The sequence below is a fragment of the Talpa europaea genome (genome assembly GCF_964194135.1).
Source record: "Talpa europaea genome assembly, chromosome: 2".
Lineage (NCBI taxonomy): Eukaryota > Metazoa > Chordata > Mammalia > Eulipotyphla > Talpidae > Talpa > Talpa europaea.
Genome location: NC_140068.1, coordinates 97353171 through 97378925, shown reverse-complemented (window position 1 = coordinate 97378925; position 25755 = coordinate 97353171). Strand labels below are relative to the sequence as shown.

General features: G+C 47.9%; 2 protein-coding genes across 2 annotated transcripts; one reads left to right on the top strand and one right to left on the bottom strand.

Moving 5' to 3' along the window:
- Window positions 1-1429: 1429 nt before the first annotated feature.
- Window positions 1430-8290, top strand: BRD2 (bromodomain containing 2; the record flags this gene model as incomplete). The annotated part of the gene is made up of 12 exons (XM_084228375.1): window positions 1430-1458; window positions 3005-3308; window positions 3926-4063; window positions 4543-4681; window positions 4765-4979; window positions 5071-5445; window positions 5962-6090; window positions 6266-6517; window positions 6626-6891; window positions 7408-7712; window positions 7943-8065; window positions 8154-8290. The coding sequence occupies 12 exons, from the start codon at window positions 1430-1432 to the stop codon at window positions 8288-8290; spliced, it is 2412 nt and encodes an 803-aa protein (XP_084084501.1).
- A 13864-nt stretch (window positions 8291-22154) lies between these two features.
- LOC311186096 (HLA class II histocompatibility antigen, DO alpha chain) lies at window positions 22155-25001 on the bottom strand (the record flags this gene model as incomplete). Its single annotated transcript, XM_084256984.1, has 4 exons — window positions 22155-22426; window positions 22522-22803; window positions 23166-23414; window positions 24920-25001. 4 exons carry the CDS (start codon window positions 24999-25001, stop codon window positions 22269-22271), a joined length of 771 nt encoding a protein of 256 aa, XP_084113110.1. The 3' UTR covers window positions 22155-22268.
- Window positions 25002-25755: the final 754 nt, after the last annotated feature.

Sequence of the window (25755 nt, the reverse complement as noted above, 5' to 3'; positions counted from 1 at the left end):
ACGGATTTTAAGACGCGGGCACGCCTGTGTGTTTTCTTGTGGGGCATGGTTAGACGTGTTCGATTCCTTTATTGCTTTCGGGCCCCTTTAGCGCTTACGCGGAGTAGCAGGCCGCGGCTTCTAAGATGGCGTCTTCTTCCTCGTTTCAGATGCTTCGCTGCAGCGGCCTCCCTGACGAGAACGAGCCGCCCGGCGTCCTGTGGCCACACCCTGGCGGCCTCGACAGCTACGCCCCCGCGGCCCCTCCATTTCTCCGGGTCTGGCCAATGGAGGATCTACGAATGGCACGACCTGCCCGGGCCTGGCGGTCGCTTGTCGTACCGGGCTTGGATGCCTGGGAACACTTTGTTGGAAGGGGAGGCGGGGAGAAGGTGCTGCACCCCTGCCACCCTCCCTCTTCCCCTGAAGTCGCCGAACCACCGCGCGGCCAATTGGCTGGGAGATGTGGCGGGTTGCCGCTTCCCTATGGGTCTATGCGGCACTCTTCTGCCTGGTGACCGAAGCTCTGGAAATGGAGGTTGTGACGTCATCGCTCCAGCTGACCAATAGAAGACGCTCCCGCGGAGAGGCGTTCCTCCCCCTCCGACTCTGCTTCTTCACGCGCGTGAGCGAGCGCGAGCGCGCGGAGGGGGTGGGGGAAGTTTCGAGCACGGTGGCGCGCATGAGCAGCGAAGCTCCGCCCCCCTGCCTATATATAAAGGGCTGGCGCGGGGCTCGGCGGCGCCATTTCGCGCTGGAGTGGAGCAGCCTCTAGAAGGAGCTGGAGGATTCTGCCTACCGATAGAGAGCCTTCGAGTCGTCGGGGGCCGCCATTACAATCCACGTCCATCCGCTTGGAAATGGCTTTCGTCTCGGCCTATAGCCGGACCCGGCGGACAGTACAGACCCCATAGAAGCCCCCGAAGCTCCCCTTTTTCGGGCCCCGCCCAGTCCTCGGAGTCTGTCCACCCCCTCTACTCCGCCCTCAAGAGGATTTCAAAGATGGAGGCGGCGGCTCCCTAAACCACTTTTCGTGTTCATCCGCCTCCATCCGAGATCGAAACGGGACATCGTCCGCTCCGGACGGTCCCAGCAGGAAGAGGGGATCCTTGCAGACCAACAGCGGGCAATATTGACGACGGTGTCTGGGATCGGGGGCCGTCCTGGGGTTTGAAGAGTTCGTCCCCCCCTTGCTCACCCGCCTCAGCTGAGGCCGCCGCCATTTTCTTGCTGTCCGCCGCCTGCAGAGCGCGCCAAGCTGCCGGGAGCTCGCCGAGAACCAGAGGAGGAGACTGTTTTCGTGCCGGCGCGGCGGGGGGGGTTGTCGCCTGGAGGGCCAAGGGCAGCGGCCCCCCCTACTTCTCAGGTTATGCTGAGCCGGGCGGTAAGGGGAACTGAGGCCACTAGGACTTCCCGCGCCTGAGGGCAGCGCCGGTTCCCCGCGGTCAAGATGCTGCAAAACGTGACTCCCCACAACAAGTACGTGCACCCCGCGAGCCGCGTGTGGGAGGGGGCCGTGGGGAGGACTGCGGCACGGGCCTGCGGGGCGGCGGGTTCGGAAGGGTGTGCGGGGCCGGCTCCGGCGCGTTGCTCTTTCGTTGCGCGACTGTTGGTTCCCCGGGGCTCGCGGAGGGGGTTGTGCGACGGTTTTGAACGGTGGCGGCGGCCCAGATACTGCGTATGGAGGGAGTGCAGGTTGTCCATTTGTATACGTTACTTTTCCCGCCGTCCTCCGATCTTGACTGAGACGGGCTGGGGCTAGGGGCTAGGTCGGCACCGAAATGTAATGGGGACAGGGCGGACATGGATCGGGGAGCAGGTCGGGCTGGTAGTGGGTCTGGTGTCTAGCGACAGTTTGTCATAGACCTGGCGGGGGAGGAGTCCGTGGCCCCGTCTAGTGCTTTGTGGGGTTGCCATGGTGAACAGAGCTTGGGGACTGGCAACAGGATTTCCAGAGTAGTGTTAGAGGGACCCTTCTCTGAGTCTCTGCGTTCCAGATGTTGAGGGCAGGTCATCAAGTTCTTGGTAGTTAAAGCGCTGAATAGATTTTTGTTTGGGGGTATGTATTTTTTTGGGGGGGGGGAGGGCAGCATTGAGAAGTTTCTTTCAGGGCAGGAGGGAGGAGCTAAAGATCTATAATCCACCTCTGCAGATGTAAACAATGAGATTTAGGTGTACTGTCTTCTTCAGTCGTGGCCTTCGGAAGCACCTGGTCCTGTGGCGCACCAGGGAGGGCGTAAACTTGGACCATTTAGCCTTTGATCTCGAGTTGATGCTACAGTGGGAACTGTTAATGGAACCTGTATTTTTTGACTGGGTTGGGAATGGTCTCTGAGGGAACGTGCTGACCTTGCCTGGTGTATGTCTTTTTGCGGTTTTTTGTGGGGAGGAGCCTGGATTTGTGAATAACTTCTAGGATTTGGCAGCTGGGTTATTCCAGGCTGTGTGAAATATGACAAATGCTCTAAATTTGCTTAATTGGTGGTTTTCCATTAGATATGCTTTGAAACTATGCATTTTGTGCTTTGAAACTATGCAAAGCTTTTAGAGGATACTGGTGTCTCCTGCCCAGATTGAGTTAGGTGTTTTCTTGGCATTTTACAAAATTTTTTTTCCCTGTTTCCCTTTTTCACCGGCTTCCCTCAGGCTCAACCACCATGGCAACCACATAGCCCCTAGTGAGGGGGGAAGCTTGGGCCAGAGTTTCTAGGCTCCACCCATTTGCTTAAGTTTTTTTATCCTTAAGCCTGCTTTTAGATAATATGTTTTATCTGAAACAATCTTTTATGTAAAAAATAAGAAAAAAATATGTGGTAACTATCAGAAAGTAGTTGTATGAAAAATTGGGAACCCTAAACTGTGTTGGGAGGGTACACGATAAAAGCACCAGATTGTAGGCTGCATGTGGTTAAGATCCACTGTCTGTAAGGTTGAGTCCCTAGGATGGATTTACCACGTATTGTAGTTTGCAGACATTTCCTGATTTGTAAGAGATTACCACATCTAATGTTTCCCTTCTCCACAGGCTCCCTGGGGAGGGGAATGCAGGGTTACTGGGGCTGGGCCCAGAGGCAGCAGCCCCAGGGAAAAGGATTCGAAAGCCCTCCCTGTTGTATGAGGGATTTGAGAGTCCCACAATGGCTTCAGTGCCAGCTTTACAACTGACCCCTGCCAACCCACCACCTCCGGAGGTGTCCAATCCCAAAAAGCCAGGACGGGTTACCAACCAGCTGCAATATCTGCACAAGGTGGTGATGAAGGCTTTGTGGAAGCATCAGTTTGCGTGGCCTTTCCGGCAGCCTGTGGATGCTGTCAAACTAGGTCTGCCGGTGAGTAGACAGATTGGGAATATGGGGGGAGGTGTGGCAATGAAGAAGAATGTGTGTGAATGGAGGTGGGCTGCCTTAGTATAGGTGCTGCGGCCCCTAGAGAGTTCCCTCTCCCCTATAGAGCAGATAGCCACCGATTTCTGGATTCTTGGCCCTTTGTAATGATCCATCTGCTTGCTATCTTGGCATCTCTCATTGTGCCCTCCATGTGTCCTTCCTTAACTTTTGTGCCCTGGCTCCATTTTACAGATTCCCACCCCGGGTTGGGAGAGGACCTCGGTGGCCAAAATTCTTAGCTTCTTCCTCTCCCTCATGCAGCCCATGGATAGCCAGCCCCAGAGGTAATGTCACAGGATGGGAAACATTCCAGAGTGGTTGGGAGGTGGGTGGTTAGAGAAAGACAGTAGGTGTCTCCCAGAGGGTGTTAAGAATCTTGTCCCCCCTTTCTTATTTCTCCCATCCTGCAGTTTAATTGGGGCCGCAGTTTAGGGGATTAAGTACTTTTTGACCCAGGGGTTGTGTGTGTGAGAGAGAGTGTTTGTTGGGGTCAGTAGTTTGCCTAGGAGAACAGGTTTTTATATTTTCAGTGCTTCTGACATAGCATTTTTTTTCTCCAGGATTATCACAAAATTATCAAGCAGCCTATGGATATGGGTACTATTAAGCGGAGGCTTGAAAACAACTATTATTGGGCTGCCTCAGAGTGTATGCAGGATTTTAATACCATGTTCACCAACTGTTATATTTACAACAAGGTGAGGGATTTTTCTGTACTTAATTGGTGGGGAAAAGAGAATTCTGTTGATGTTTTGTCTATGTAATGTCAATTGTATACTCAGAATAGACCAGTTGTAGAAAATCTGAGCTTTAAGGGGTACCAATGCATTGTAACATGGTTTCTGAGACCCAGAGTTAAAGGTTATTCAAGTAGAGTATGTTTCAGACTGGGGATGGTTGATCCTGTTTCTCAGACATGTTCAGAGACTTGATCAGGATCTGTTCTCTCTCCAGCTCTCCTTTCCCTTATTTTGCAACTTGCTTGCTTTCTTGTATTTTGAGGGGACAGTTAGGAGAGAAAATGGAAATTCGTGGCCAAGGGTTGTAGATAATTTTCAGCCCTTGTTTGGCAATGTTTTCTAAACACGGTATTAGTACCTAGGACTAGGAATTTCTTTGAGGGAAAATACATTTGTTTTTGCTGGTATTTGAATTTATTCATTTGTTTTTTGTGTAGCCCACAGATGATATTGTCCTGATGGCACAAACGCTGGAAAAGATCTTTCTGCAGAAAGTGGCATCAATGCCACAAGAGGAACAAGAACTTGTGGTGACAATCCCTAAGAACAGCCACAAGAAGGGGGCCAAATTAGCAGGTACGAAGAATTGGAATTTTGCTTGTGGCCACGAAAAGATAGAAGGGATGATCAAACTAATCAACTTTTTTTCTTTTTTTAAGCACTCCAGGGCAGTGTCACCAGTGCCCATCAGGTGCCTGCTGTCTCTTCCGTGTCTCACACAGCCCTGTATACTCCACCACCTGAGATACCTACCACTGTCCTCAACATTCCCCACCCGTCTGTCATCTCTTCTCCTCTTCTCAAGTCCTTGCACTCCGCTGGACCCCCGCTCCTTGCTGTGTCTGCAGCTCCCCCAGCCCAGCCCCTTGCCAAGGTATAGTTCTGCAGACTGTTTTTGGGCAGTGGGGAGGGAAATACAGTGGACCTCTGAGGTAAAAGGCTGCCCTCTTGGTTTTTTTCTGCAGAAAAAAGGGGTAAAGCGGAAAGCAGATACGACCACCCCTACACCTACAGCCATCCTGGCTCCCGGTTCTCCAGCCAGCCCCCCTGGGGGTCTTGAACCTAAGGCAGCACGGCTTCCTCCTATGCGAAGAGAAAGTGGCCGCCCTATCAAGCCCCCACGCAAAGACTTGCCTGATTCTCAGCAACAACACCAGAGCTCAAAAAAAGGAAAGCTATCAGAACAGTTAAAACATTGCAATGGCATTTTGAAGGAGTTACTTTCTAAGAAGCATGCTGCCTATGCCTGGCCTTTCTATAAACCAGTGGACGCTTCTGCTCTTGGCCTGCATGACTACCATGACATCATTAAGCACCCCATGGACCTCAGCACTGTCAAGGTACCCACTGCATGGGGCAGATGGGATGCTCAGGCAGTGATTGGAGCCTAGGGATCAATAAAACAGTCTCTTGGGCATACGGCCATCTTTGATTCTTGGTATTTTACTTTTTCAAAATTAGTAATGGGGGCAGAAGGTCAAGTCTGTAATAAGAGTTCATGTTGCCTGGAGCTTGAAAACATCTGTTGGTTTTTTTTTCTTGTGAGCAACACTATTCGTCTACAGTTAAATCCTGCTTGTTGGGAGTGTTGGCTTAGGGAGTACAGAGGCTGGAAGGGATAGTCAGATCTCCCACCCTCCCCTATCACCTAGAAATGATTTTCTTCTCTAGACATAGATATTTCTTCAACCCACCCAAATGTCAAATGTCTTTGGCTTCAAACTTGAATCCAGGGCATAAATCCTTAAGGTCATCCCTACTGTGCCCTCGAGAGGGGCTACCCTTGCAGTGTCGGGTTGGCAGGGAAAGGTGAGTCTCCCTGCCTGTGCAGCTTCTGATGCTGCCTCCTTCTGCAGCGGAAGATGGAGAATCGTGATTACCGGGATGCACAGGAGTTTGCTGCTGATGTGCGGCTTATGTTCTCCAACTGCTATAAGTACAATCCCCCAGACCACGATGTGGTGGCTATGGCACGAAAGCTACAGGTGAGTGTCAAGGTTGGAGTTTAATGGGTCTTGGGAGAGATTGTCACCTGTGCTGTACACCTTCAGTGGGAGGATCTTCCAGTCTCATAGTTGGTAGATTGGAGCAGTACCACCAGGTGATTACACATAGGGCTCTGTCCATCAGCATGGTTTTTTAGTCCAACTCTCTTTCTAGGATGTATTTGAGTTCCGTTACGCCAAGATGCCAGATGAACCTTTGGAGCCAGGGCCTTTACCAGTCTCTACTGCCCTGCCCCCTGGATTGGCCAAGTCATCTTCTGAGTCCTCTAGTGAAGAAAGTAGCAGTGAAAGCTCTTCTGAAGAAGAGGAGGAAGAAGATGAAGAGGATGAGGAGGAAGAGGAAGAGAGTGAAAGCTCTGACTCTGAGGAAGAAAGGGCTCATCGCCTAGCTGAACTACAGGAACAGGTATTTTGTCAGAATTGAGTTAGCTGGGTAAGACATTTAGGCCTTGGCTGTACACAACTTCCCACTGGTTTATTCTTCCCTTCGTTTTACATCTGATTCTTTTCCTAGCTGCGGGCGGTACATGAACAACTGGCTGCTTTGTCACAAGGCCCGATATCCAAGCCAAAGCGGAAGAGAGAAAAGAAAGAGAAAAAGAAGAAACGGAAGGCAGAGAAACATCGAGGTCGAGCTGGGATAGATGAAGATGACAAGGGGCCTCGGGCACCCCGCCCATCTCAGCCCAAAAAGTCCAAGAAAGCCAGTGGCAGTGGGGCTGGCAGTGCTGCTACACTAGGTCCACCTGGCTTTGGATCTTCTGGAGGAAGTGGTGCCAAGTAAGTTGGAGTGGCAGGGAGGATGCTTTTGCTAAAGTTTCGTATAAACAGCCAGGTATTAAAGGTTGTGAGCACTGGTAATACTCCAAGCTGTCAGCTTTGACAGGGCAATGTCAAAGGAAACCTAGGCAACATGTAAACATAAGTGTAGCTATTGAAATAAAATTTGATTTACAGAAGGAAGTGGCAGGTCAGATTTGTCCTGCTTTTCTAAACTAGTCAGTCCATGAGATTTTTTTCTTGTTTATCATGTGGAATGGGTAATAGTGCTTTAAGAAGCAAAAAGATGCATCCGTGTCAGTATTAACCTATATCTTGTTTAAAGGCAAAAATAAAAATAGGACTGATATGACACTCTGTTTCCTTAATGTTGTGTAGCTCATCTCTGAATTAATGGAAAAGCTTCTTGCAACTCCTGTTAGGAAATCCAAGTTACTATCACTAGGTTGAACAGTGACAGTGAGAACATGTTTGGAGAGACTGTCTCCCCAAATGATAGTTTTCTTTTTTTCATAGGCTACCCAAAAAGACCACAAAGACAGCCCCACCTGCCCTGCCTACAGGCTACGATTCAGAGGAGGAGGAAGAAAGCAGGCCCATGAGTTATGATGAGAAGCGGCAGTTGAGCTTAGACATCAACAAATTACCTGGGGAGAAACTGGGTCGAGTTGTGCACATAATCCAGGCCAGGGAGCCCTCATTACGTGACTCAAACCCAGAAGAAATTGAAATTGATTTTGAAACACTCAAGCCATCTACACTTAGAGAGCTTGAGCGCTATGTCCTTTCCTGCCTACGGAAGAAACCTCGGAAGCCCTACAGTGAGTATGAGATACAGTCCACTAGTTACTACAGCAATTCTCATGCGGTTCTAAGGATAATTTAGAAAATGGTAAGGAGTATGCTTGATGCATTCCTGCTTGGTCAGCTCCTGGGATTGTGAGGTATAACAGTTGACAGCAAATGTTCAAGAAAGGAATTTGGCACTGCTGGGGTGCAATAAAACTAGAGTTCCTGCAGCGGTTTTAGTCCTGATGTTCTCATTTTGTAGCCATTAAGAAGCCCGTGGGAAAGACAAAGGAGGAACTGGCTTTGGAGAAGAAGCGGGAACTAGAAAAGCGGTTACAAGATGTTAGTGGGCAGCTTAATTCCACCAAGAAGCCCCCCAAGAAAGGTGAGTATATTTAAGCCACTGCACATTTACTACATCCGTCCTAATGACTGTTGGAGACAAATGAAGATCCTTTACCTTTGTTCTGCAGCGAGTGAGAAAACAGAGTCATCATCAGCACAGCAAGTAGCAGTGTCACGCCTCAGCGCTTCCAGCTCCAGCTCAGATTCCAGTTCCTCCTCCTCCTCATCATCCTCTTCGGACACCAGTGATTCAGACTCAGGCTAAGGGGCCAAGCCAGATGGGGCAGGAGGCTCCGCAGGACCGGACCCCTAGACCACCCTGCCCCACCCTTCCCCCCCCTTGCTGTGACACTTCGTCATCTCACTCCCCTCCCCCCCACTGTAGGAGAGCTGGCTCTGCAGGGGGAGGGGTACAGGGACATTTCCTGAAGGAAGGACATAAATGGACAAAAATGATTTTTGAGTTCCCAGCCCCATTGAGAGTGACCTCTTGGGCATAGAGCCCCCATTCAAAATGACGGGCGGGGCAGGCGCGCAGGGTGGGAATATTGGGTAAAGTCCCTGATACAGGGTTACCTGAGGCCATAGCTGCCCTGTTCACTTGTAAAGGCCCTGTTTTGAGGTTGTTTGTTCTAATTTATTTTAAGCTAGTTTAGGCTGAGGGGTATGGGGCTATGGTCCCTCAGCCTCCATGGGGAGGGAAAAAGGGGAGCTCTTTTTTTACGTTAACTTTTTTTTTCTACTCTGTTTCCCCTTTTCCTTCTGCTCCATTTGGGGCCCCTGGGGGTTTCAGTCATCACCCCATTTGGTTCCCTGGATTGTCTTTGTCTGTTGATTCTAACTTGTAAATAAAGAAAATATTATTCAAGTTTTGAGTTATGAACATGATTTGTGTCTGTAGTCCTTGAAAAGGAACATGATAGAATTGTCTGAGAATTTGGAGGAATGTATTCCAAAGGTGGGAAAAACTATCTTCTAGGTGTCCTTAAGTTTTTAAACAAGCCAGTAGGCTATTGATGTGACGGATGGAAGGGGCCAACACTGGGTAGTTTGTGCATGGAGTGTCTGCCTGTGGGTGGGTGTGTCTTACTGCTTTCAACTAGGATTGCAGATGTACAGAATCCTGCATGGTTTAATAGAATGCTGATTCTTACAGCTCAGTGAATTGAACAATTTAAAATCACAAGAAGAGGGCCTTGTATGTAGTTCAGGAAACATGAGTTTGGGTTGTGGGGTTTGCAACTTTATAAACAAGTATAAGGCATTGAGTTCGGTTAAATGGATCATAGGAAAACTAAGTTTTGAGAGAAAAGCTGGGACTTGGAAACGCAAAAAGCAGGTGGGTTTCCCTGTAATTTGGCAAGCAGGTATAGGGGGGAATCTGGTAGAGATGGTAGTGAAGACTTTGGAAGCAACACATTGGTTTTTAACCCTTGAGATGAGTTTAAAAACTTGCAGTGTTTTCCTGAATTGTGTGGATTTTTAAATTGAGGCCTGAGCAACAGTTTTCCACATCTTGGGAGTGGCTAATACACAGCTAGGGGTGAGAACCACTTCGTAGTTGTTTTGCAAGCTCTTAGCATTGAAGCAGGAGAGGTTAGGTTTCTGGTGGGGGATCTCTGAACTAAACTTACTGAGCTCTGATCCTTGAGAAGAGTGATGGAAAAGGTCTTGAAAACTCAGGTTCCTAGAGTTAACACTGGGGGGATGGGACTAGAATTACTAAATCTAAAAAGTAAATATTGGGGTGAAATTAGATGTCTATCTAGAGATCTGTCTCATTTCAGAAGGAATATAAGGTATTGGGTTAGCTTGTGGATGAGACTGGTTACAAATCTCTTTTTCTTTTTAAAGATTTATACATACAAGAACTGGGATACAGGCCAGAGTTGGGGTGGTGAGAGGATTCACCGGAGACAGAGTGGGGAACAGAACAGGCAGATGGACTGAAGTGCGCTACTGAGGGGAGCAGCGGGCAAGACAGGAGAGGTCTGCGCCATGTGGGTTGCTCCCTGGCCGGGGATCGAACTCCTGCTGCAGTGGCTGTGGCAAACTTCATAGGTTGCCTCTTAAGCCTTGCACCACCAGGGAGACCCTGGTTACAAATCTTAACTGTAGAATCTACAGTCCAGTTACATCCCATATTTTCACATAGTTTTACGATATATTTATGTAATTGAAGCAATCAAAATATGTTTCTGACTACATTTGGAGGCACCTTAGTTTAGTCCTCTAGAAACTGAACCAAGAACCTTTGTAAAGGCTTCAAGGGATCTGCTCATCTCCTTGACTGCAAAACACACAACTGGGAAAGACAACTTGGTTATAACTCCCACCCTGCCACAGTTGGCTATTTTACACATGGTCATGGATTTCCTGATGAATTGAGTTAGTTTAAAAAAAAAAAGTACTGACAACACAATACATAGACCTGAACAAAAATCTTAAAGAAAAGCTTCTGATGTGAGGTCTTATCTGAGATGTGTCAGATCTCAGGATGCAGTGTGTTTATATCAGGGAGGCAGGGGAATGAACACCAGCAGAAGAACCAGTAAACAACCTGAATACGGTGGTGCTGGAACAGAACAGAAGGGCTAGTACTACCAGATAAAGCCCACAAGTCAGCAGAGCTATGTTAAGTAGGGCATTTAGCCTGCAATATGGATTTGAATATTTGTCCTACAGACCTTAACAATAGCTCACACTTATGAGCCCTTACTATTCCAACCACTATCCTTAAAACAACCTGTAATCTCGCTTGGTTTGTTGATTGGATCAAGAAGATAGGCAGTATATCCCCACTGGACTATTATTCAGCTGTAAAAAAGGATAAAAATGCCACCATTTTTGACAGAATGGAAGGAATTTGAGAGAACTACTTGTAGTGAAGTTCGAATGATAACAATTACTGTAAATTTACATAGCAGACGATTCAATGACGTAAATATTTTTAAAACCCAGTGGACATCAATAAGCACTGAGGAATCTGAAATTAAGTGCGTGTGTGTGGTGGTGGGGTGGGGGTGGAGAACAGGATATAAGGAATGGTGGGAAAACATAAAGGAAGGCAAAGGGAAGCCACACGAGCAAAATGTATGACGACAGTTGCATAAGAGAAGCCAAAAACACGAAAACACTTAAAATACTCTTGATATTAGTAAGTTATTATCTAGTATTTATAGTTTTCTTCAATATTTATTATCTTGATTTTCAAAAAGGGTAGGATTGGTTTTAAGGTGTAGGGAGGCAGGAAGAAGAGTTGATGACAGGGATGATGACCATGTGAAGGCAAGGAGCACATGCTGTTTCCGGAGGCTGGAGAGGCAAGGGTACATGCTAACAGGCGTTGGCAGGAACCTGGTCCTGACAAAACCTTGATTTCCTATATCTAACCTCTGCAAAATCTGTTGTATTTCTAGCCTCCAAATTTTTGTTGTTTTAAACCTCCCTCCCCCCCAAAAAAAACACATCATTTGGTCCTTGGTAAAGTCCCTGTCAGTCTTATTTATCCCACTTAACCTGTGAAGAAATGCTGCAGAGAGATTAAGAACTTGCCAAAAGTGGCAACACAGCCAGGGAGTGCTGGATGTAGAGTTTGAACTAGCAATCTGACAGCAAGGTCAGTACACTAGAATTCCCAAACTATGGGCTGCTGGAAGCCGGGAGACAGTAGGAGACTCATGCTGGATCTGTGAGCCATTGAGAATGTAGGCAGGAATGATCATTTATTTTTTTTAAGATTGATTTATTTATGCATACAGGAGCTGGGACACGGGCCAGAGATGCTGGAGGGTGAGAGGATTCACCAGAGACAGAGTGGGGAGCAGAACAGGCAGACTGACTGAAATACACTGCTGAGGGGAGCAGCGGGTGAGACAGGAAAGGTCTGCATCGCCATGTGGGTAGCTCCCTGGCCCACGGGGGATCGAACTCATGCTGCAGAGGCTGTGGATTGCTTCATAGTGCGGTGCTTAACCCCTTGCGCCACCAGGGAGGCCCAGGGATGATCATTAGAAAACAGTTCTAAGTTATCCCCGGCAGTGGTCGATGCCAGCGTGCGAGGTGAGTGGTTGCAGAAAGGAGATGCAGCAGTGCGGGTGAGGATGCTGAAGAGATGTGAAAGCGGTGTGGAGATGAAATGGATGGGACTATTCGCTGAAAGTTCTTATTTTATCTCCACACCCCACAGTAGGGGCAGAGGTTATTAACCTGTGTATCACTCCGGGTCCCCGCACTTTCCACTGGTGGAAGTTTGATAGTTTGACGACTAACGTGCAGGCACCCGGCCCGTGGCGCTGAACGCAACTCGGTCGAGGCTTCCCTACAGGCGACGGCGCGCCCAGGCTCGTTGGCGCCCCCTGGTGAGCATGTCACCCTGCACCAGCTCTTCAATCGCTGATCGGGATGTTTTTGTGCCGACCTGCCCATCGGTGAGTGCTTTCCTTTTCACTTTCCTATGCTTCAACTCTTGAAACGTGAGCCTTTGTTGTGATGGCGCAGAGGTCCTAACCTCAACCTCTGAAGTGTCTTCTATGGCTACGCCTGGCTCGTTTGACACCATCAGTCCCTAGCTCTCCTGCTCCTCAGACAGCTTCTCACTGCTTGATTCATGTCTCTGCTTCTGCCTGGTGAGATTTTCTCCATGTTTCCATCTGCTGTCCTCTAATTTTTTTGTAAAGATTTATTTATTTATGCATACAAAAACTGGGGTACAGGCCAGAGGTGCGGGGGGTGATAGGAATCACCAGAGACAGAGTGGGGAACAGAACAGGCAGATCTACTGAAATGCACTGCTGAGGGGAGCAGCGCAGCGGGCAAGTCAAGAGAGTCTGCTGTGCCATGTGGGTTGCTCCCTGGCCGGGGATGGAACTCATGCTGCAGTGGCTACAGATAGCTTCATAGGTTGCATCTTACCGTTGCGCCACCAGGGAGGACCTGCCGTCCTCTCCTTGTTTGCACAGTATTTCTAAGCAAGTGTATCTATTCCTCTGGAGGCAACTCCCACCCATAAAATCTGTCCCCGTCCAGATCTTTTTTTTTTTTTTAAAAGATTTATTTATTTATACAAGCACAGTCAGAAGCACGAAAGGGTGAGAGAATTCACCAGAGCCAGAGCAGGGAGCAGAACAGGCAGAGGGACTGAGGTACACTGCTGAGGGGGGCAGCAGGCGGCAGGAGGGGTCTGCGTGCCATGTGGGACCCTCCTCTGGTGGCCGGGGAGCAGCCGGGGATCGAACACGTGCTGCAGAGGCTGCGGGTAGCTTCGCAACCCAGCGCCCAATTGCTGCGCCACCGGGGAGGCCCCCCGTCCAGATCGTGCTGCGAAGTCTCAAGTCTGTTTTTCACCTGCCTGATGGTAGTGCCCCATAGTCTCCTGGCACTCAGCACAGGTCTAGAAAACAACCTATCTCTTTCCCCCAAACATGTCCCTCTGTCAGTAACGTGTTTCTGTAACAAGCACTCATGCAGAACTCACTAATGTGCACAAGCACCTTTACAATGAAGTCCTTGTGATAACAACATGAAAACATCCTTTCAAAGGTGAGGAAATTGAGGCCCAGACCCTTTAGCAACAGTTGTGAAGTAACTACGCAGCAGCATCAGGACTATTAATATGTCATATTGTTGCCAGTTATTTGAGCCAAATGCTGGTGATCCACCATTTCTCACCTTAGCTATCCTATCCCTCCCACTCTCTGTTCCGCCATCGAAGGCTGTTAGGCTTTTCTCTGTCTCCTCTCACCTATCAGTGCCTCCTGAGGCTGGACTGTCACCACGCTCTTAGAATCTTCTCTCCACAGTCTCATTTCCATCTGATCCATCCCCCACGCTGTAGCTGCTGGTGAGACTCTTTAGAAATCTCATCATGTTGCTTATTACCCTACAGGTTTACATTGTTTTGCAAGGCCCACAAAGGTTGTAGCCCTTAGTCTACAAGAGAGTTACCTATAGAAGGCTACCCTTCATTTACCTTTCCTTGAACTTTGGGCTCAACACAGAGCAAAAGATAGGTCCTCCCAGATTCCCCCATGCTGCTTATTGCTGCTGGGCTTTGACACATGCTATTCCTTTCTGGAATAAATATCCTCCTTCATCAACAAATTGCAATAATGGCTAACAATAACTTGTTACTTACACTGTAAATATGTTTCTGACTGTCCTTCTAGCCCCACTCCCCAAATCTCTCTCTCTCTCTCTCTCTCACACACACACACACACACACACACACACACACATACACACACACATACACATCTTCACTACCAACGAACTTCATACTACACACTAGGCCCTCTCCATTCAACCACGCTCCTGTCTCCAGACACCAGCAGGAGTGTCCGACAGTGACTTAAACTGATCTTTGTTGTGGTTGTTCTGCTCACCAAACCTGGAGGACTTTCCAGGGAATAATTAGCCTGAAAACTTCCATTTTCAGTTCACACTTAAGCACTCCCTTCCTCCTTTACTTCCCCTCTTGTGCATACACGTCTCCTACAGCTCCTTTGTAAAGTAGGAACTGTGTCTTATTCTTTATAGCCTTGACCTGCCCAGTACCTGTGAAAACAGCTTATATGTCAGCATACATGAGGTTAAACCACCTCTTAGCATTTGCATCCATTGGGTACCCCAGCACAGGTCCCACCAAGAGGCTATCAGCCCGGCCTATGGACTGGCAGGCCCAGAGCAGAAAGGAGGTATCATCCAGTGTCCCTGGCTTGCCCAGGGTTGAGTTTTCCAGGACATGAGACTTTTAGCAATAACATTGGGGAAAATCTCAGGCAAACTGGGACAAATGGTCACCTCAAAAATAGGGGTTATTTATCACCACTTCAGCCATATAGGGAGATGGTGAGCACTAACATATATCAGGCATTTGTTATTTTCCAGACAGACCCTATGCTTGTCACCTTATCTACACCATCTCACGGTTCTCACTACATTCAACTCCAGATCATCAGATTCTATTGTGCCTACTTAACAGAAGAAAATAAAAGCCTACCAGAAGAATATATTTGTGAATGAACCTGTCTATGTTATGTCAACAATGTGAATGTGTAAATTGCTTATATTTCTTATTTCTTCCCTGCCACCATCCCTCATACCCTTCTTTTTTTTTTTTTTTTAAATAGAGGCATGTTTTTATTTATTTATTTATTTATTTTATTTGTTTGTTTGTTTTTGTTTATACATGCACTGGGTACAGTCAGAAGCGCGGGAGGGTGAGAGAATTCACCAGAGCCAGAGCGGGGAGCAGAGCAGGCAGAAGGACCGAAGTACACTGCTGAGGGGAGCAGCGGGTGGCAGGAGAGGTCTGCGCTCCATGTGGGACCCTCCTCTGGTGGCCGGGGAGCAGCCGGGGATCGAACCGGTGCCGCAGAGGCCGCGGGCAGCTTCGCAACCCAGCGCTCAACCGCTGCGCCACCGGGGAGGCACCCCTCATACCCTTCTGACCCTTTATCCCTCCTTCTTCCCTCTTAACCTCAGAGACATCACTTTATTAGTGTCCACTAGTTTCTAAAAGTATTTTGTGTTGTCAAATCATTTGCTATGTAAATATCCAATGTTTGTCTTTGTCATTCTGACTTGCTTTGCAACACACAATTCCCTTGAACTTCTTCCATTTTGCTATAAGTAGTATTGTAGCCTTTCGTCTTTCCTTATGTCTAAATAGTACTCCTCTGTGTGCATATGCACCTTCTTAATCCAGTCCTCTGTCAGTGGGCACTTAGGTTGCTCCCATGTCCTAGGTTTTATAAACAATTCTGCAATAAACATTGTAGAGTATATAGTATTTGGGTAGATGATCTCATGTGCTTTATTATTTTTTTTTCATGAGCTTTAGAGAGATGCCCAAGAGTGGGATTGCTGGGTCCTATGGTATAAACAGAGGTACATTTAAGTGTTCTAAATCATTGGTTCCAGGGGCCTCTCAGGTGGCACAGCAGTTGAGCGCTGGGTTGCGAAGCTGCCCACAGCCTCTGCGCAGGTTCGATCCCCGGCTGCCGGGCAAGGGTCCCACATGGCGCGCAGACCTCTCCTGCCGCCCGCTGCTCCCCTCAGCAGTGTACTTCTCCTGCTGCTCCCCTCAGCAGTGTACTTCGGTCCTTCTGCCTGCTCTGCTCCCCTCTCTGGCTCTGGTGAATTCTCTCACCCTCCCGCGCCTCTGACTGTACCCAGTGCTTATATAAATAAATAAATAAATCTTTAAAATAAATAAATAAATCATTGGTTCCAAGGGCTATGTATTTCCACTGTACCATCTTGTCTTGGGGGGCCATCAACCAACTCTTCCCTCATGCCCACCCTCCCCCACCATGCCAATAACACTCCCTCTTTGTGGGTACCAGGCCTATCATTTCCAGTGAGGCTTCCCATCAACCAAAGTTGGCCAAGATAAGAATAGCTCCTTGTGCAATAGGAACCAATCATCCTTGCCAAATGTCAGGTATTTTTGTGTACTTGTATAATGAGTAAATATTTATACATATTTATCATGTGTGTTTGCCAAATTAGGACATTGCTAATCTTGTCAGGTAAGCTAATGCTTGATTTTAAGTTGGAGAGAAAGGGATTTATTCTTCAGGGATAAAAATTTTTGCCAGGTGTTCATTTGGAAAAAAAAAAAAAGCGTGTTACAAAGATCTCTTCCATTACCTGTAACTGTCAGAGCTCAGAGTCAGTTGCTATTATAATTTCTTAGACCATGAGAAGTCAGCATTGGCCAATCCATTAATCCTTTCTCCTCTGCCCCTGCGGTATATATATATATATATATATATATATATATATATATATATATATATGTATATCGGAACTGGCTTCCCCATGAAGGCAGGGTGTGGGGGCAGAGATGGTTACCTGTTCTCCCAATTTGCCTTCGTTTCCCATCCCTTTTCATCTCTCTCTCAATGAAGAGCACTTCGAAGGTTTTCTAAGTTTGCTTGTCAACTTTAGCTCTGAGTAACCCCAGGGAAATGAAAACTGAAAAATAGAAATGCTTCTGACATAAGCAGAAAAGGGATCCATTGCAAGGCTGCTAGCCTTGAGAGTTACAAAAGACCAGGCAGTCCTGCATCTCTCTCAGAGTGAGTCTTAGTGCGCTTTGATGGGAAATGAATGACAGTTGTCCTTCCAGGGTCCTGGTTACCATGACATAATGGTCTGATTCTGAGAAAAACAAACCCTGCCCAAACCGTCTACACCCTTTGGTTTCTGCGTCCTTTTTCTGGTTGACCTGCCTCCTTCCACAGACGCTCTCCTGACCTGTCCTCGGCTCCCTGGGGTCCGGTCAATGACCTGATGCGGAGACTGGCCGAGATCCTCTGCTTAGACATCCCCCTAAAACTCCACATCCTGTTCTGGAGTCAGTTCCAACCACAGGGGGCCAACTCACTGACGTGCTGTCCTCAAATCCATCTCCCGCCCCTCTGGCTCATCCCCAGTACTTTCCTCGTGCTCTCCCATCTCTGCCCGCAGAGCTCTTGGCCAGGAGAGGAAAAAAAATGAGTGCAAGAGAGAAAGAGGAGCAACTGAGGGAGCTGTTTGGGGTTGGAAGGCTATTTCAGAGAGTTCTGTGAGTGTGACGTGAAGGCTCACTCAGCATAAGATAGAAAACAAAACAGAAAGGACCTTCTTTTCTCAGAGCTTGGGGAAGCTGAGGGAAGGAGAAAATCAGGGAGTGGGAACTGACTCTTACTGAGTTCTTGATACAGGGCAGGCAGGTTAGAGGGCACTTTTGATAGTTACCTCTTTCAGTGTACATGGCATCACGATTACATGCGCATTATTATTCCCAACTTAGAGATGAAGAAACTCTAACTTAATGTGTATAAGAGCACAGAGCCAGTGAGACAAGATAAAACTGATTTCAGAGTTTATATTCTTGCTTCTATCCCAAAAGTTTCTGATTATAGTTTAGTTATAATCAAAAAAGAATTCAGAAGTGAAATTTAGAAAATACATCCAAATATTGTTAACTCCACCAATCTGAAGTGAAAAATAACGGTGGACACACACACACCTGCCTTTCCATCTACCTATCTGTTATCTATTCAACTAGCTAATCTTTCTAGATGTATAGATTCTATTCAAGAGTCCTCCATGCTGTAGATAATTCCCCCCCCCCCCCACAAATCCTACTAATCGACCTTAGTGAAGGAACTATCAGGAAGTGTGAAGATACAAAGAAGAAATGAAACTATTTCATTCCACAAATATAGGTTAGGGAATTCCCAACAATGACTTTTTGTTCTGTGAAGAGGAACCAGAGGACTTGGGGTTAGGGGGAGGGACATGTATGAGGATGAAAGAAAACCTATATCCTCCTCTTCCAAAATGGGAAGTAAAGAGAGAAATCTGTACACTGAAAAATCAAGATGTAGCAACACAACATATTACCTAGAGGTGAGGTAAGAGTGAGATCAGTGCAATAAAACTGGTTTTAACAATTGAAAGTTATCACTTCTGGGAACAAAGACATGATAGGACAGGGAGTTGGAGACAGGACATTAATTTTAGCAAATCTTGTAGTACTATTTGACTTTTAAAACTATTTGCATAATATAACTTTGTTAAAAATTAAAATCATTCAGCATTATCCAAAGAGAACAAAAACACTAACTTGAAAAGATACATATATGCCCATATGCATTGCAGTGTTATTTACAACAGCCAAGATAAGGCAACTACCTAAATGCCTGTCAATGGATGAAAGGATAAAGAAAATGTGGTGTGTGTGTGTGTGTGTATATATATATATATATATATATATATATATATATATATACACAGTGGAATATTATTCAGCCATTAAAAAGAGTGAAACCGTGCCATTTGCAACAACATGAATGGAACTTGAGGGCATTATGTTAAGTGAAATAAGCTATATAGAGAAAGACAAATACCATATGATCTCACTTACCTGTGGAATCAAAAAGAAAAAAATTTAAGCTCATAGATTTAAAGAAAATATTGGTGCTTGCCAGCGGTGGGGGATGGGGCAGTGGGGGGAGATAGAAATCGGTAAAAGGAATCAAAAGGTTTTTTAAAAAGAAAAATAAAACCAGTAAAGAAATGAATAATGTGCTTAGCGAGAAAGAACAAGCATGCAGTCATGTGGAAAAGAAGGAACATTAAGTTCTGGGTAAGTGGCATTCCTTAACTGTCCCCTGTGAGCCCAGGACCATTGTGCTTCTGTTCTTTCTTACTGGAACATTCGTTCCTCGGATTCCTGCTGTCAGTCTTCATAAGCAAAGTTTCAGTTCAGATGTGTCCTCGAGCAGGCCTCTAGCCCTCCCCTCTGGTCACTCTCCATCAGATCACTCAGGTTTTCTCCACAACTTACATCACAATTTGCAGACTTCATATTTATCATTAAATATCCTTTTTGCTTGAGGTTTATATGTTTCCTTCACTAAGTACAGTTTTGGGGGTGGAGGCTACAGCTGTTTTTTTTCACTCCTGCACCTCTCACCTCTTCCTAGAGAAACAAGAGGTGCTCACTCAGCAGTTGATTGATGAAAGGGTGCATAAATGAGAGAAAGGTGCCCCATCCCCTGGGCTACAATGGGCCTGTTCCATGAAACATCAGCTGGAGATACTAGTATGTTCTCCAGTTTCCTTTTGGAACACTACACAGACATTCCTCCTGTTAGTCAAAACGAGTAACTACATTCAGTTAGTCTTTTTTTTTAACTGTAAAGGAAATGTAATTTTTATTTTTTTAATTAATTTTTTTAACAGAGGTCAGAATATTCATAGTCTGCCACTTCCCAGTCCAGGCACTGGGCCATTTCTCTATTGGCGAAGGAGGGTGGGCTCTGGGGTGAAACAGACCTAAATTCTCCTCCAGCTTTGAGACTTACAATTGTGCTGCTTTGAATAAATTACCAAATTTATTTAAGCCTCAGTTGCTACCTTGTTAAAAATGGAATATGAGTATCCACCAGATGAAATGATTTGGGGATTAAATGCAGTATGTGATACACAGTGTATACCCAGGGGAAAAAAAGTAAAAAGAGAGGCTGGGAAGAGAGGATCTGGAGGCAGCCTGTTCAGCACGCTTTGCAAGAGAACTATGGGGAGGAGATTATGGGGTGGGAAGGTTGGGTTACAGGTCAGAGGGAATTGGATGTCCTTTATATATAAGCGAGATGATATGTAGGGGAAACTCTGCAAAGAGGGAAAGTTTGAAAATACAGGAGACGGGGGAATTGTTGAATGTCTATTCTAACAGAAACTGAAGAAATCAGATCAAATTAAAAAACCTTTTTAAATGCGAGACTATTTACTTTGCAACTAGAAGGGGGAAATGGGTGGGGGAAGTTACATAAATCTGAAGGATCTAGAACTTTTCCTAGAAGTTTCAGTGACTCCTGGATAATGCACACATAATGGAAAAAAGCAGACTTCTGGTCAAAAGAAGACACTTTCAAAGACTTTATTAAACATTAGGAAAGAGCTCTGAGAAATCTCTTTTCAAGGATGCATCAAGTTAACTTTTAAGCAGATCAGCACAGCTGGAGACAGACATATCTATGGTGCCTTCTGAGAACCAACCCATTTTTCTTTCTCTGAAAATAACCCACCCCTCACCTCAAAGGTGGCATCTTGTCCCGCTGGTCACAGACCACTGGGCTGGGATGGACACCTGCCCCAAGTTCAGGCAGTCATTTGTTTTTCCAAAAATTGTAAATTGTGACTAGGAGTCAGCCTGTGGGTGGTTAAAGCTCAGGTGCCATAGGAAGAGCACGGTAGTTGAAAAGGACAGTCAGAAGAATGTGGCCAACAGCAGAGGGTCTAGAGAACACAGACCACGTGGCCCAGAGAGAAAGAGAGACAGAGCAAGGGCAGGAGGGGCTGCTCCCCGTTCTGCTGGTTTCTCAGTTCTGAGTTCTGTTCCCTGTGAGGCCTGGCTAACGCCCATCCTCAGGGGCTGGGCACCACTCCTGTGTAAATATCCTCCCCTTTTGTCAGTGATCACAGTAAGAGGGTTTCTGTTACTGGCCAACACAGTCCTGGACCAAGCCAAAGCTCCTCCACTTCCATCAGTCTTCTGTTGACCCTGCCTTTCTCCCAACTTTTTCTCTCTTGGGAATCCCAGAGGATGCCCATTATCTCTTTAACAGGACTAAATGTTTGCAATTCAAACCCCCAGCTTGTCCCTACTCCTTTTATATGGCTGTGTGTCTTTTAAATTTTGTTCACAGTAACGAAAATCTTTCAGGCCACATAACCAGAGACCATTCAGGGGGAGCCCTCTTAGACTTCCCTCTTATCATATACTCTGCAGATCTGCTCTGCAACTCGCCTGCCTGATGCGGCCGACCCCAGGTTGAGGAAGTAACCACCTTATCCAAGCCTTGAACTCCGTCATGCTTGGGACTCTAGGGAATGTAGAAAAAAGGAAATGATATCGTGACTGGATGCCAATGTCCTCTTCCTACTGAGTCAATTCAGACAAGAGTGGAATTCCAATGAAGGTTCATCTTGCGGCACACTTCTGAAACCTGGTTGGTTGAGGGGAGCTGCAATGAATCAGCTACTCTACATCCCTTTCAGGGAATGGAGTCAAATGGAATGAGGCAGTTGGGCCAGCCTGAGGACAATAGCCAATCCCCAGCACCAAGTGGTCATGCTCAGTGGTCACCACCCAGAATCCCCTCTTCCAGGCCCAGCCTCCCTCATACCCTGGGAGAACTGGCCAAGACCTGGTGAAGAGGAACCAGAACAAGCACCACTAAAGACTTAATTGCTGCCAGCCAGAGCTCAGAGAAGGGGAGAGAGAAAGAGACAGGAGAGAAAGCATTTGTGTCTGCGTGTGTGTCGGGGGTGGGAAGCGGAGTTAGCTGGTGCCCACAAGTACTGAGGCAAAAGGAAGAAACACAGGGCGTTGGTTGATCCACTCAGAGACAGCATGGTGGGGATGTACTTAACAGACCCGCACTGAGCCTGGCACTGAGAGCTGTCAGAAGTCTGGAGGAATCCATAAGGCATCTCCCATAATCCATTTTTCTTAGACGGGTCATTACCTAAAGTAGCAAAAACCCTATGACTGAGTTGTTCAAGTTCACATTTATGGGATCCTATGTCTGAGCACCCACTCCCCAATCCTCACGCCCCACCTCACCTCTGTTTTCTCTTCCCTGCCCACTACTTGTCTCTATCAACCTTCCGACCCAATTCCCCCTGACAGAATCTCTGATTCTCCATCCCCATTCTGTTCAGTCACCCCTTCCCTCCCCTCAGGCCCCTGGGGCTCCACACCTGGGGGCACTGGACAAACATGTGCCTTTGATGATGAGTATGGTGCCCACGAGGAAGCCCAGCAGGCCGAGGGCCAGACCCAGGGCACAGACCAGGGTCTCTGTGGTGTCAGGCCGTGGAGCAGGCACCTGAAGCTCTGAGGGAGAAAGGAAGTGTCAGGGAGTAGGCAAAGGGATTTTAGAGGACAGGAGAGACAGGTTTGTGGAGGATGGGCTAGGAGGGCCTCTGTACCCCAGTGTGTGAAGAGGGGCTCTTCCAGTCCCCAGTGCTCCACTTTGCAGTCATAGAAGTCATCTGTGGAGGGCACGAAGGTCAGGTAGTGGAACTTGCGGAACGTATGATCAGGCTGGGAATAGAAGCTGGTCTGGATCACCCCCTTGGTGATCGTGTGACCATTGCGCAGCCAGGTGATGTTGATCACAGGGGGGAAGATGTTGTCCACAATGCAGACGAGGACATTGGGCTGGCCCAGCAACACTCGAGACTTGGGGACCACGGTCACCCTTGGAGGCACTAGAAGAAAGAGGGTCTGAATCCCAAAGGCTCACCCCTGCAGCAGGCCTCAGTAGGGCCAGCACTGGGAACAGTTGCTCTTATTTAGTCACCAGTGTGCAGGGGATGCTCTGGGATGGTAGGGATGGAGGGCTGGGGGAGCAGAGCAGGCAGAGGCTCCTATGTCTGACATGCCCCTAAGGGGGGTGATCCAGGTGACAAGGGTTATTCCTAAAGAAGAAAGAGGGTGATGGGGACTGAGCACAGGATTCTTGGGTTCTGGAGCTGTGCACCAGAGTGCATAGAGGCCGTGAAGTGGGGAAGAGACTTCCCTGGGCCTCCTCTGCCTGATGGGGTGGAGTGGCAGGGGAAGGGCCAGGTACCGGTGGTGGCTCTGGTGCGGTTGGAACGTTCCACCAAGATGTCCAGATGGGCTTTGATCATGGCGATGCTGTTCAACCCATTCAGCGGGTCAAAGTAGGTGAAGTCGCCAAACTCGGGCAGACGCCACACAGCCTCCTTCTCCTTCAGCTCCACTGAGAACAGCTGTTCCCCATCAAATTCATGGGCAAACTGACCTGAGGCATCAAAAGACTGGTAGAAGGCTGGTCCATAGGAGCCTTTGTGGTCAGCTGTATCGGGTGAGTTCAGGGTCAGGGAAAGAGAGGAAAGTGTGTCAATCTCATTCACAGCATGAGCTCTGTGGTCTCTGAGCCATCCCCCATCCTGGTGCTGTGTGGGTCAGAGCCTAGTTCTGACACTGAGCTGGACCTTGGAGGGTGGAAGAGTTGCCAGGGAGGAAGGAAGTGATGGTGGGTGAAGGCATGTGCCCGACACCCTGGCTCTCAGAGACACTGCTGGGAAGAGGAGAGGCTTGGGATTCCCCAAATTAAAACCTGGCTGTGGTTATCTGCTCCTGCTGTGCTATGAGGTCCTGTGTGTGAGATGAGGGCTGTATGGGGGTGGGATGTGGAGAAAAGGATTCAGGAAAAGTGCTTAGAGGGAGCACGGAGCTATGGCATGGGTGGGAGCAAGGGAGAATAGGCCACAGCTGGCAGGAGTAGACATTAAGATACGCAACACAGAGACCACAGGGTTAGAAAAAGGCAGGCCCAGGTGTTGCGGGGAGCACTAGAAAGGAGTCAGAAGTGTGTCCTAATCCTTCCATCTTTGAGCATTATGGTTCAAAGTGTTTATTCCCATAACTAAAGCTTGGCTTTCTGCAGTTAGGGGGTAGGTTTTAATTGGTGAGATTCCTTTAGAAAGCTAAGAAATGACTTATTCAGGGCCTCCCTGGTGGCGCAAAGGGTTGAGACGCAACCTATGAGGCCATCTGCAGCCACTGCAGCAACAGTTCGATCCCCGGCCAGAGGGCTGACCACATGGCACAGCAGACCTCTCCTGTCTCACCCACTGCTCCCCTCAGCAGTGTATTTCAGTAGATCTGACTGTTCTGCTTCCCCGCTCTGTCTGTGGTGAGTCCTCTCACACACACACCCTCACTTCTGGCTTGTGCCCCAGTTCTTGGGGGGGAGGGGAGGGGAGGGGAGGGGAGGAGAGGAGAGGAGAGGAGAGGAGAGGAGAGGAGAGGAGAGGAGAGGAGAGGAGAGGAGAGGAGGGGAGACACTTGTTCAGTGGGAACTTCATGTGCCCAGCACGATGCCAGGTCCCAAGAAAACACAGACCAAGCAGCTGAGGACCCACTCTCAGGACGCTCATGTCCAGAGCAGGGTAAAGACAGCTACACAGTTAACTACCGACCCGGTGATCAGTGCGTCACCAGAGCTGGACTTCAAAGTGCACGCTCAGGACAGGAAGTGGTAGAGAAGTCAGGGCGCTGGACGCAGTAGAATGGAGATTCAGGCCAGGTGCAGGAGGAATGCGGGGCACCGAGCCTGAAAAAGCCTCAGCGGGACGCTGGCCCGACTGGCCTGAGCGCTGCTTGCATTTTAGGCAGAACAGACATGACAAAGCGAGAGGGACCAGGGCTCCCTTGGAAGTTACCCAGCCTGGGAGGGAAGGGGTGTAGAGGAGGGGGGGGATGGAGAGAAAGAAACAACTCATGTTCGGTTCCTCTGTCTCCCGTAAATCCTGCTCCCCAAACCACCTCTCCTCACCCAGTGTCCCCCGCACTCACCCCTGATGGCCCCGACTTCCTGGGGGCTCAGGAGGGTCATCAAGATGTGGAGGCCCAGGACCAGCCCCCCGCAGAGGATCATTGCCCTCGGGTGCTTTAACTAAGTAAGCCTTTGTCAATATGGGGGTAACAGAACGCGGATGTAAAGAAGTGAACAATCTAGCTTGGGGGAGACCCCTGCCGTAGTTAGCCAATCGGAAAAACTCTTTGACTGACGCAACTGTTGCTAGGTGAAGAATTAGAGTGCCTGGGTGAGAAGTGAAGATTCCTTTGTGGGACCCACCTGCTTGAGGGGTTCGTTCTCAGGGAGGGAGGGCGTGGGCATGGGGGCGGGTGCAAGACGAAGTTTCTGTTTGCGGAGATGGGAGGGGCTTAAATCAACCATTTTTTTCTTTTTATTTATGTATTTTTTACTTCATTGTTCATTTTTAAACACTGTTTCTCCCCACACACCCTCAGGTGTAGTCTCCATAGAATTTGAATCAACTTTTACTACATCCTGCAAAAAGGGACTTTGAAGGGAGAGAAAAGCCCTTCAGAGCTCTCAGCTGAACTCAAACAAAAGCTGAAAATCCTACACCCCCTCTGAAGTTCCTGCAGGCAAATTTGGAATTAAAGAATGTAATGTTACTAAGGGACATTAAAAGGGAAACATTGGCGACATGGTAGAATAAAAATCCTTTAAATCTTTCAATGACTTTAGAAAAGCATTGCTTTGTTGCATTGAGTGAGGAAAAAACGTGTACTTGTTGATGTTTAGTCTAACGAAGAGCTGCCTCCTGGACTGTTCTGGACAGGGAAGAAGGTGCTGGGTAACCTCCATATGTCTCTCTATG